This window comes from Heliangelus exortis, chromosome 6 (genome assembly GCF_036169615.1).
Source record: "Heliangelus exortis chromosome 6, bHelExo1.hap1, whole genome shotgun sequence".
In the NCBI taxonomy this organism is placed as follows: Eukaryota; Metazoa; Chordata; class Aves; order Apodiformes; family Trochilidae; genus Heliangelus; species Heliangelus exortis.
This window is the reverse complement of record NC_092427.1, coordinates 33,989,501-34,001,952: the sequence shown is the minus strand read 5'-3', so window position 1 is coordinate 34,001,952 and position 12,452 is coordinate 33,989,501. Positions and strand designations below refer to the sequence as shown.

Here is a 12,452-nt window from a genome sequence, read left to right as displayed (position 1 = left end):
TTGCAGTATCAAACACAACCAGGGAGGGTGCTTCACCTTGTCTCCAGGTGGGCCTGCAGGACCAGGAGGACCGATGGGACCAACGTTACCCTAAAGAATTAGAAAACATTATATTTTGGATCAAAGTTAATGCCTCATTTTGATTGGTGGCATTTATATTTCAGTGTAAGCAGGTTGCTAAAGCTATTTAAATGGAAGTAAGCCTGCAATGCCAGTGTGCTGTACACTATGTTCTGGGGTGGCACTGAGATCACACCATTTTATGGTGTCAGGTATCTCTAGTTGATTTCACCTCTTTTTTTTTTTTTTTTTTTTTTTTTCCCCATCATTTAATCCTACTCCCAAATCACCTGATTTTAATGGGTCTCTTTCAATGGTAGATCTCTTTCAATAGGAGTTATCCACTGCCCTAACTTTTCACATAGATACATTCAACATCTCTTGTCTAACTTCCTGACTCCTCTCTTGAGAACTGAATGCATACCTGATGGCTTGGAATACATTTTTATGTTTCCCCTAACTCACACAAGATGCATTTTTATATTTTTCATCCCTCAATGTTTTGGTGTATATATGCTTCTGTGTACTCATTTTGCATATGTATATATTTCAAGTACCTATTTTATGTGTATATGCTATATAGATGTATAAAGGTACCATAGAGTGACCTACAGAAGGATTCTATATGAGAATAAATACTATAATGATGTCTTTTTGTGCCTTTTTATCAACATTTTCTCTACTTTTGTATCATTATTTTCCCTCCTAGATTTGTCCCAAATAATTGTAAAGTTCTGCTTGTAAAAAAATGTATTTTATATTGATATACTCCCAAGCAGATGTAATCACTAAAAAAAAAAAAAAAAAAACCCACCTAATATTAAGCCTAATTTAATTCATGAAACCAGATTTGCACTGCTGGAATGAAATACAATGGGATTACTACTTTACCAGTATTTACCAGTATTTCTTCACTGTAAGTTTACTCATGTCCTATGTGTAGGGTATGTGAAATTAATTGATAAACTGTTAAATGTCTAAAAAGTACTCACTCTCTCTCCTCTTGCACCAGGAATGCCATCAGCACCTTTGCCACCAGGTTCTCCCTAGCAAGCATAAGAAGTAAAAAGCAGGAGCAAAAGAGTAAGCATAAAATAAACATCAAGGGGAGAGAAAAGGAAGAATTAAAACATTAATATGGAGTGGATCTCCAGCAGAGGGTATCTCAATAAACAGTTTTCCTTATTGTGATCAGGGATGACATTTTGCCCAGTATTCAGCATCAGGTCCTGAATACTTTGATGGAAAAAAACCCAGACTGAGTAAAAAATGGAGTCTATGGCAAAATGTTTGCTCATGGTCTGAACTCTTCTCATTGTTTATTTGCTGCACTAGAACTATGTTGATGCCCCCCAGGACAAAATATGTAGCATATATGAACTGCATATATCCCAACAAAGCAAAATATGTAGCATGTATTAACTGGCTGAAAATACCTATGGTTTTTTTTTAGATTGTAGGGCCCATATCACACAGCCAGAGCAACTGCACAGTCAGAACCTCTCAAATCAATCCAGAAGAGAAGACATGAACAAACCCAGGGCGTTGTAGGAAGCTAACACTGATTTTGCAGAAAATTGGCAGAGTGTGTGTGTGGGTGTGTTACCTTATCTCCTTTTGGTCCAGGACTTCCAGAAGCTCCTCTTTCTCCTGGCATTCCCTGTAAGCCAGGCAGCCCTGTGCCTCCAGGAGGTCCAGGGGGCCCAGGAGGACCCTAAAGAATAACAAAAATCAGAAAAGAATTATAAAAAAACCCAAAAAACAACCCAAAACCTGAATTATGCACATAATAGCAGGAAGCCTGCAAGTCTGTGGGTACCTTGGCACCTTCTGAGCCAGCAGGACCTGGGCCACCTCTTGTTCCAGGAGGTCCTGGAGGACCCTGAGCACCACGTTCACCTGGGATACCATTTTCACCCTATGGCAAAGAAATGTTTTATTCTGTGCTGTCAGGCCCACCAGTCATTAGTTCCTTGAGGTAATCATAGAACTGTTGGGGTGTGATTTACCTTAGGGCCTGGGAATCCAGGGCCTCCAATTTCACCTTTTGGTCCCTGTTTATGAGAAAAATAAATGCAAGTTACCCATGTGTTTTACTCAAAGCATCTGTCCTCTGCCTGGCACCCAGTTTGTCTTGCCTATTATTCCTTACAGCAGATTCCTATCTTCTGCAGAGAGCTGATGGCTGTCTGAAACATAATCTAGGAAGATCTTCTCATATATCTTATATACTTTCATATATTCCTTGTTAGTTGTTTTTTTGTTTTTTTAAAAAAAGGAACTATTTCTTACTTGTTCTCCAGGCTTTCCATTCTCTCCAGCTGGTCCTGGTCCACCAGGCAATCCCTATATGAAGGAACAGTGTTATCATCTCTGTTAAAAAGTTTTAACTATTTAACTAATTTTTTCTTAAAAAAATTTTTGACAGAAAGATGTATACCCAGCTCATTTCAATCCTTTACAAAGTCAAAGGTGATAACTGGATTGCCAGAGATTTTTGTTTGGCATAATCTATTGAGCAAGCCATCTGGTTTGCAATTATGAAAAAGCAAGCAATAACTTTTGAAAAGTGGCTCATCTGTCCTATTTCAAAATATGACATTTAATTTTTTGTGTGTTTTTGTCTTTTAGGCTATTTAAAAGAAGCAGAAACCAAATAAACAATAAGCACACAGCACCTGGAGGCCCGGTGGGCCTGCTGGTCCTGGTTCTCCTCTCTCCCCAGAAGCACCCTAACAAAACAAAAGAGGGGGAAAAAAGTAAAAATTGCCTGAGAACATTTCAATATATATTTCAACCTCCACACGACCTCTAATCATGTCTCCTTATCATGATATGTTGCCTACACTGGACGACCCCAAACACAAATGCATCTTGGTGTTCTTTTCACTCCAACCATTAAAGTAATTCAGCAGACACACTTGTGCTTGATACCAGTCTGAAAATCTGAGAAAAGCTAAAGGAAGCAGAGTTCATCTGCAGTTTGAGGAGGTGCCAGGTCCCCAAGAACTCTAAACTCACTTGTCCTTGCAACTTGTACTAGGTATACCCCACTCAGCTCCCAACACAGAGTTCTGAGTAGTGATTTATTAAAGTAACATCTAAGAAGAGCTCTTTCATTTCTCCTCATAAAAGAAGATTTTTGTAGAACATTAAAAATATTTTCCTCCCCCCAAAATCCCAGTCTCTCTCTGCAGATGCCAGACCACCTTACTGACACCTAATTGTCAGTAACTGAGAATTGTCTCTCATGGGACTACCACACTCACAGTAGGTCCAGGAGGACCTGGCAGGCCAACATCACCATTCTTTCCAGCTGGACCCTATGCAAAGAGAAAATTAAGATATGGTTATAGGTTGATAAAATTTTTATGAGAGTCACAAAATTATTATTAACATTATGCCATTGTTGGATTATTATGCAATTAAACAAAATCTTAATGAAACTTACAGGTGTTCCAGGTGGTCCACCAGGGCCTCTTTCTCCATTCTTACCTGGTGCACCCTGACAAAAGAGAAAAAAATCACATTTAGATTCTCTGTTTTGGTCAGGATGGAACCACCCAAAGCTGCAGCACCAGGTCCCCCCACTATTGAGCAATTTATCAGCTGTCTGAGGAAGCATCAGCAGAGGAGAAGTGGAGAAATATCACTCACCTCATTGCCCTTGGGACCAGGGAAACCCATTACACCAGGCTGACCACGTGGACCTGGGGGACCAGGTGGACCAGAACGTCCAGATTCACCCTGGTTGCCCTGGGATAAGCAAAAGAGAAATGAAACCATAGGATCTGTTAGGTGAAATTAATTAATATCCATAACTCATTAAATAGTGAGTGAGGGTGAGAGCAGGCTCGAAATATTGACATACAAGGCTTGTATGGTTTGTATTGCAAAGAAACTTCTGTATTTTAAACAGAATTACATGATAAGGTTTACAGGATGTTACTGCACTATGAAGTGCTCTGCAAATTAAAAAAAACATATAAAAGAGATAATTAATCTGACTGTGAAAGCAGCAGATAATATGGGATGAGAGTCAGCATAAAATACTTGTGCTATGTACGTACTGGAGGACCAGGTTTCCCATCACTTCCAGGGCTTCCTGGTATTCCTGGCAAACCCTAAAATTAAAGAAAGAAAAGGTGTTATTCTTCAGTTTAAAAGGTAGAGTAATTAATTACAATAAATAAATACTACACACACACATATCTATGTGCATACATGCATTTTAAATTCCTTCCTTGGTTTTAACTTCTTAAATAAAGATTCAAACTCCACCCATTCCTCCTCATCCCATTAAGGAGATGTTGGAGAAAGTTAAAAATTCATTTTTGGGGGGTTTATTGTTTTCTGTGAGAGTGACTGCATATAATCGAGGTATCAGACACTAATCAACATGACCAAAAACCTGTATTCTTTCATTATTTGGGAAAAAAGTAGTTTCAGATGATAAAACAAGGAATGAAGCCATTTTTACTACGTACCTCTACTAAAAAGCAACAGAATTCATAACAGATTTTGGTGAACTTGTTTTCTGTTTTTAAATATTTTTGTTAGATTTTGAGTAATTAATTTTTATTTCCAGTAAAATCTTGTTTAGCTCCCGGAACCCTGCAGCCTGGCTGACTTTTGACCTTCAGTGTGTTTGTTGCCAGCAGTTGCTAATTCTTAGTACAGCCCACAGAATGTTGCCACATTCTGTACATTTTACACAATGGGGTGTCTCTTAAAATTTCCTTGATATGTACTGTGAAAATCTGACCAACAGCTTATTTGCTTTAATTGTACAGAAGCAATAAACACAAGTTAAGCACTTCAGTGTATTGAAATTACTGTATAATTCAGTTATTTAAATGTTAAATTTAGTCCTATTTAAATAATATGGAAATTTTTAATATATTTAAATATATTCTAAGTATTTTACATCTCATTCTATAATTTTCTTGGAGATTTCCTGTCTTACTCTTAATCCAGGAAGTCCTGGGCCTCCATCTTGTCCACGCTCTCCTGCAGGTCCACTGGGGCCAGGAGGACCTGGGCTACCACGTTCACCTGCAGGACCCTGAAAAAGAGAGGTTGAAATTCACAGCCAGGAAACCAGTATGGTACTGAAATTGAAGTTGTCCAATCAAATTCACATGGGTTCTCCAGAACTTTTTTTTTTAGAAGCTTTTTTTTTAGAAGCAAACTTATACCTTTTCACCTGGAAGCCCATTGGTACCAGGTAAGCCACGGAAACCAGGAGAGCCCTGCCAAAGGAAAGAACAAAATATGGATCATGGGTGATGTAACTTGGGTAATGGCAACTGGTTTTTTAAATAAACTATTTATTATTAGGTGTAGTATTATGAAAATTAATGAAAGAAAAAGAAAGAAATAACATTTCACTGAAGAAAGAAAGTCTATATAACTATTTTCTCTTTGGCTATAACCTTCCTATAACCTTCCATGGACCACCTTCCATTATTTTTAACCAGCCCTGCATTAGTATTCATGATTTTTCTAAGTTCATATAAAAAAAAAAAGACCACATTTAATCTTGACCAATTATTTTCTTCTAATTCAATATTGAGAAAAGCTCAATTGTATTGTCTTATGTTTATATTTACTACCTACTGTCTTCATTGCTTGCAAAAAATTTGAATTATAAAATCTATTTTTCAGCCCCATTTATGTATTTAACATGCTTAATTTTTTCATTGTGCATCTTTGGTTTCCTCATAGTTTCAGCAGCTACTGCAATCAGTTCTTACATTAGGATTTATAAATAGATAGGCACAATTTCTTTTGGTTTTGTTGGGAAGAGAAATCTAAAATTGCAAAGACCTTTGTCATTTATTTTGTTGAATAAATCAATTCAGGGATTCCTTTGTGAGAATGCTCCTTGGAAAGTTAGTGAACCTACAAGCCAACCAACCTGTTGGAGATAAAGATGTAATAACATAACAGACACCCTGACAAAATCCTTGTTATTGACACTAATGACTTTTAAGATCTATTGACAGTAAAGGGGCTGACATAAATTTATATCCTAAATGTAGAAGAATTTGTGTTTATTTCACTTGCCAGATCTGAAATTTTGTCATTGTTCATTTTAATTTACTGAGAAGTAACTTTGAGATTTTTATACCTTTTTTTCCCCACTGTATATTTCTCTCAGTTTACAGTTGCTCTTCAGCACAAATCTTTTGATACAACTTCCAGGAATATAAGGTCACTACTTCAATATTAAAAAAATAAAAATAATGAATTTATTTCAGCCCAAGATAGATCCAAGCACTGCAATTCAGATTAGGAAGCAGATAAGAATTCTCCCAAGTTTTGTAACCCACTTTCACATCTGGAATTTGCTGAGAACTTCTACTGAGAAGAAAAAAAAGTATTTTTGATTTCTCTGTCCCTTTGTTAGCTCAGAATGTACCCCCTGAACATGGGCACAGCAGCTTACCCTTTCTCCAGGTGTACCAGGTACACCATTCTGGCCAGGTTCACCATTTGCACCTCTTTTGCCTTCCTCCCCAGGAGGTCCAGGAGCACCTGGGGTGCCATTTTCACCCTGGCAACAACAAGAACAAAAAAACCCACCTCATCAGTGAAGTCAAAAGTCTCCAAAAGAAAATCCCTGGGTTTGTAAATGGGGAATGATTCAGGGTCCAGACTTCCTGGGTAGAATTCTCAGGAATCATTTGAAAATCACTTACACGATCCCCTTTTGGGCCTGGATCTCCCTTTGCACCATTCTTGCCAGGTTCTCCCTAAACAGGAGAAAAATCCCATTAAAATTATGAATTTCAACAGGATATTATTCTAGAAATAGCCATGATATCTTTCAAATTTTTGACTCTTTTTTCCTTATTTTGCTGCAAACGAATTAGCAGACACTACTTGAACCTGGATGGGGAATGCATGGGGCTCCTTAACAATCCAGCAAAGAAGTGATACAATCTTGAACAACCCTGAGTAAAACTTTGTGTCTGTTTTTGAGCTATTTCAGACATGGTTCTGACTTCTACTTGAAGTCCCTGAGTGTTTCTTTGAGAAAGGACTACGTGTAGTGTAAGGCTATCAGATCACACTGGGGTCAATAGCAGTGTAGGAACAGGTACAACTCTCAAGGTGTAGTGTGGACTGTAGATTCAAGTCCAGGGCAATTTGAGCAGGTGAAATTAGGGTTTTATAATAGCAGATTTTACCTAATGTAGTAATTTGAGATGAATTATTTTTCTCTTATGTTTCTGGTTTGATAGATAATTTAGGAAGGTAAATAATAATCATATTTATGTATAATTTTTATATAATGTGTGAAAGGGAAAGATACATGATTATAAAAATAATTTCAATTGTTATTATAATACAATTTATAAGCCATTTCAAGTGAACAGGACAAATGCAATGTGGGTTTTTTTAATGCTTTTAGAACTACCTCCAACCTATTTGTACAACCAGTGTAATGAATATTACAATGAATATCAGTAACTCACCGGGTTGCCTTTTGCTCCAGGGTTTCCACTTGCACCGGGAGGACCAGGAAGACCACGGCCTCCTGGCAGACCAGGAGCACCAGGAATGCCAGAAGGTCCCTGTCGTGAGGCAAAAAGAGACCAGGATGAACAGAGCATGGTCCAGTCCAAAGAGTCACCCTCAAAAACAGAGTGCCCAAAAAAACTAATTTTTTTTTTTCACAAAACTGATGTGAAAGTACCCACCATTTCACCTTTGTTGCCAGGGCTTCCAGCTCTTCCAGGAGGTCCCTGGAAAAAGAAATGTCTGAGTAATTGATGCTTCTAGCCCAGCATCCTTAAACCAAAGGATGTGAAGAGCAGGTGGTGAAGGACTTGCCACTTCCCATGTTGTATTTACATACCTGAGGCCCAGGTGGCCCAGCATGACCCTGAGGCCCAGGTTCCCCTCTCTCTCCAGGACTACCACTAGAACCAGCAGGACCTGGAGGACCACTTTCACCCTGTGGAAAAACAGCAGAATGGGAAGATGAATGCATTTGCATCTTGTCTCCAGGGGCAATAAGTATTCAGCTTCATGGCTTCTCCCTCTGCTCTGGCATCTTTGTGTGATTTGGGAGGAAGGTTACCACCATCATCACCTGAGTGCAGGAGCTGAATCAACGTGGCAACCCCTCCACTCCAGCCAGCTCATGCTCCTTGTCTCCTCCAGCTGGGGGAAGATCACTTGAGCCCCTCCCATAAGGCAACATAAAGCATTGGCTCTACCACTTAGTGGTGTTTTGGAGTGGATATTCGTGATGAGGCCTGGGTTTGTCTCGTGCTGCATGTGGAAACACATCAGTTCTAGGCTTGCAAGCACTGCAAGAGCAGCCAGAAAAAGGAGGCCTCATAAAATAAAGATGTATGGCAACACAAGCTGGCTAAACAGAGAAAGGATCAGATCCTCTCTTAGGATGCAGCTTCGGCTGAATACCTTAAAACCTGGAGAGCCTGGGAATCCTGCAGTGCCAGGGGGGCCTGGGGGACCCTTAAAAGTGAAAGAAATACTATTAATTCAAGAGGTAAAAGCCATGTGGAGTTAATCTTAGGTTTAAAACATAATTAAAAAAAAAAAAAAAAAGTCTGATTACAAGATTATTCTCTGAGTAAGGAAACACCTGGCAAAATAGCAACTATAAATCATGCTGTAGAAGATGAAGTTTGGCTAGACCTAAAATATCACACCTACATCTTAGATATCCTGAATTTTACATTTTCAGCTAAATTTTTGTGTTGTTAATTTCAAAAAGAAAGGAAGCTATCATTAAAGTGATTAAATTATAAAAAAATGTACAAAAATTGTTTTAATTTAAAAAAAAAAAAAGGGTGTAGGAGGGAAAGGAGCCAACATAGCTGTCACATGTATGAGTAGACACATTTAGGTTTCTATGCAGAAGGGAAAGAAAAATCTGTGCTCATCTCATACAGTTAAATAATGTATTTGATAAAGCAAATAAAAATTTGATCTGCAGAGAGACCAGCAATTCTGGCCATCCATATGTTCTCTGAGAACAAGCTGGGTTTGGACTTTTTCACTGCATGCTTCAAGTTCTATTTCACTGCATGCATCAAGCACCTGAACTGACACATTAGTGAAATAGAATTCAATAAAATGCTCATTCTTAAGCCAGTGCTCTCCCTGTTTTGGGTTTGCTGGCACTGCAGAACATCAGTTAGAAGTAACTGGATCTGAGCAACACAAATACTTAAAGTCAAACATCTGCAAATCTTCTTACAGGTGGGCCTGCTGCTCCTGGGGATCCATCTTTGCCATGGGCACCCTAAAGAAAGAAGAGAGGTGTTGTGTACAGAGCACCACACAAACCCCATATGCTCCCGGGCCCCAAACTCATCTTTTTGTGCCTGTACATTCACACTCAATTTACCATCACACAAGGATTCCTCAACTCTGAAATTCTGAAATAATAATTAACTATTATTGAAGGGATATCAGGCACTTTATGTGACTTGTGCTGAAATGTTGAGACAGCAAGATGCAAACATGTATTCTTTTTAGGTTTCTTAAGAGGAAATAACAATTACAAAGCCCCATCTGGGTGGCCAATTCTTAAGGTTAATAAGTAAGATTGCAATAGGTGTTGCATATTTCAAAGTAAGCTACTTCTAATCCACATAAAAGACTACAACTTCACTTCAAAAACCCAACATGGAGTTTTATGTTTTTTAAATCCTTCTGCCTACCTTACAGACACATTAGGCCAGTTCTGCTGCTCAGGTTATGTAGTTTTTGTACAATGGAGTTGCTAGTTATTGTACATTAACTGTGCTTTGTTATGTTGGATGCTATGAACTATGACTTCAGAACAAAGAATATATCCTAATATTAGTAAAAGAGCAAATATGTCTTTTTCCTACAGGTTTCTTCTGAGATTGCACATGTTCCTCCCTGCCTTCCATTGCTGACTTTTGCCTCCACTCCTTCTCCCTCTTCCTCCTGATGAATCTGAGCTTTTGGTCAAACACTGAACTCTCCTTCAACATGTGTGCTGTTCATTTAAAAAGGAAACAGAGTAAGATAGGGAGCATGTTGTCAGTTAAAAGTGTTACATCTAACTGGGGACTTAAAAGTTTTCATGTATGATTTTACAGACACTTTGTGGTTTTCTTATTCTTTGCATTAAAATAGTTTTACCTAGAAGCAGATTAAAAAATTCAATCTATGAAGTATGGAATCATCAACATACTGAAACAAAATATGTGCTGCTTCTGGATAAGAACAACAGCTACTTACAGGGCCACCAGGATTCCCAGGTCTTCCTCTTTCACCAGCTGGACCTCTTGGTCCCTAGAAAAGATAAGAAAATAAGTCAGCTACACAGCTTCCAAAATAATATGGCTTATCAAAGAGACATTGCTCTTATTTGCATGTCTCAGTATTTTTCAAAGCATCCTGTGGGATAAAATTGAAAGAAAGATGAGTAAATCTGTTAGCAGGGAAATGCCATGAGCACTTCCATTTCAATACTACGGGATGCACATATTTACCGGTTGGCCTGGTGATCCATTGGCTCCAGGAAGACCAGTTTCACCCTGTTATGGAAAGAAAACACCAAGGAATTATCTGTGATGTGACATTTCTTGGTTTACTCAAGGGAAAGAGACACAGAAACAAGACAGCCCAATCCATTGCCCAAGCCACGTGTGGTCCTGAGTGCTCTCAGCGTGAACTGAGGGCTGAGAGGGCTGAGACATCCCAGTCAGTGTCAGAACAAAATATTCAAACAGAAAAAGAAAAAAAAAAAATCAAGATGACTCAGTCCTCTAAAATTATGCAACAAAGTTGGATGATCCAGGCATGTCCTTTTATTTTGGAATCTCATCTTTGTCAGGGCTGGAAAACTGGGAAATGAGGTGGTTCAGCACACCAAACTCCACTGGACCAAGTGTCATTCTTTAAATGGAGATATTAAATTGGTTTCTTTAATTTGTAATGGATTCTTATAACTGCATATTATACAAAGTGTAGATATGTAACAATGGGTGGTATTATTCTACCTAGCACAAAGATGACACTAAAGTTTTTTACCTTTGGACCAGGAGCACCACTTTCACCTCTTGCACCATCTTTTCCATCAAAACCCTGTGGGAATGGAAAACCAGAGGTTAGTATTTCTCTTGTGTTCTGGAAAACTTGATCCCTCTTAGACAAGACATTTTAAGCTTCAAGGCAAACTTATATATAGGGGGTTATTTTTAAATGAGTGCTACCAGGTATTGGAACAATTTTTGAAAGAAAATTTTGACTCCTCCATCTCTCCATGGCCATTAGTTAGGAAAGGATGCTCTTCTGGAAAGCCCAGCATTTGGGATGAAACTCTACAAGTGAGGTAACTAGATGAAATTGAACAGCCTTGGTTATGGAAGGTAAGATTAGATTGTTCAGAAACTGATTTTTAACTCTGTGATTCAGTTTCCTTCACTGGGCATTGATGACTGAAAAAAACAACAGCACTCTATAGTCAAACACTAAATCAATACTTACTCGTTGACCTTTCATCCCAGGCATTCCAGGCATTCCAGGAATTCCCTTATGACCCTAAACATACAAATAGAGAAAGGTGAATAAATCCCATACCTACTGAATGAGGGTCACAAGCCAGAGTTCCTGGTGTGTCAGATTCACTTCAAACAGGAAAACAAAACCTTTGATTAGAAAACCATTGTTCCTGGGAGCTTTTCCATACCGGTAATCCAGGGATTCCACGATCTCCATTTCTGCCTGGTCTTCCTGGTTCTCCCTATTGAAGGAAAACAAATTTTTTTAACTGCCTTGTTATTGCTTCAGTTCCTTGCACAGAAACAGTCCCAGCAGATGCAGCAGATTAGACCAACTCAAACCTAACATTATTAATCACTGGATGAATAGTAGTGAACTTACATCTTTTCCCGGCGGACCAACTGGCCCTATCATTCCAACAGGCCCTGGAGGTCCCTGTAGAAAAAAAATTAATAGTAACTATAATAATAATAATAATAATAATAATAATAATAATAATAATAATAATAATAATAATAATAATAATAATAATAATAAATATTAAATCTCATTCAAAGAAAGAATACATTTGAGGTGATAAAAAACTTGTACATTTGACATAGGAGCTAGTACACAGACAAGATGAACAACAAAACTTCAGTCCACTCCAGTGGTGGCACAGATTGATGCCTTTAACATATGCAGTGATATATAATGTGTACGTACAGGAGGGCCAGGTTGTCCTGGTTCTCCAGGGGAACCTTGGTATCCAGCAGAGCCCTGTAATGCAGAAAAAAAAAAAAAAAAATTAGGGTGTGAACAATTGCACTGATCATCCCATGGTGCTACTGTATTTTAAAATAATCTCATAATGTAAGGAAAAAAACCAG

General features: G+C 38.3%; 1 protein-coding gene across 1 annotated transcript in view; it reads right to left on the bottom strand.

The window, feature by feature from the left end:
- COL3A1 (collagen type III alpha 1 chain) overlaps nt 1–12,452 on the bottom strand; it is a 52,027-nt gene that overhangs the window by 12,274 nt on the left and 27,301 nt on the right. Inside the window, exons 7-33 of the mRNA XM_071747790.1 lie at nt 12,289–12,342; nt 11,965–12,018; nt 11,771–11,824; nt 11,569–11,622; nt 11,113–11,166; nt 10,572–10,616; nt 10,318–10,371; nt 9,302–9,346; nt 8,500–8,553; nt 7,928–8,026; nt 7,770–7,814; nt 7,545–7,643; nt 6,765–6,818; nt 6,512–6,619; nt 5,259–5,312; nt 5,027–5,125; nt 4,131–4,184; nt 3,718–3,816; nt 3,512–3,565; nt 3,330–3,383; nt 2,739–2,792; nt 2,353–2,406; nt 2,070–2,114; nt 1,880–1,978; nt 1,667–1,774; nt 1,053–1,106; nt 37–90 (exon numbers count right to left, since the gene is read on the bottom strand). Coding sequence (XP_071603891.1) covers nt 37–90; nt 1,053–1,106; nt 1,667–1,774; nt 1,880–1,978; nt 2,070–2,114; nt 2,353–2,406; nt 2,739–2,792; nt 3,330–3,383; nt 3,512–3,565; nt 3,718–3,816; nt 4,131–4,184; nt 5,027–5,125; nt 5,259–5,312; nt 6,512–6,619; nt 6,765–6,818; nt 7,545–7,643; nt 7,770–7,814; nt 7,928–8,026; nt 8,500–8,553; nt 9,302–9,346; nt 10,318–10,371; nt 10,572–10,616; nt 11,113–11,166; nt 11,569–11,622; nt 11,771–11,824; nt 11,965–12,018; nt 12,289–12,342 — 1,755 coding nt within the window. The remainder of the gene's footprint in view (nt 1–36; nt 91–1,052; nt 1,107–1,666; nt 1,775–1,879; nt 1,979–2,069; nt 2,115–2,352; nt 2,407–2,738; nt 2,793–3,329; nt 3,384–3,511; nt 3,566–3,717; nt 3,817–4,130; nt 4,185–5,026; nt 5,126–5,258; nt 5,313–6,511; nt 6,620–6,764; nt 6,819–7,544; nt 7,644–7,769; nt 7,815–7,927; nt 8,027–8,499; nt 8,554–9,301; nt 9,347–10,317; nt 10,372–10,571; nt 10,617–11,112; nt 11,167–11,568; nt 11,623–11,770; nt 11,825–11,964; nt 12,019–12,288; nt 12,343–12,452) is intronic.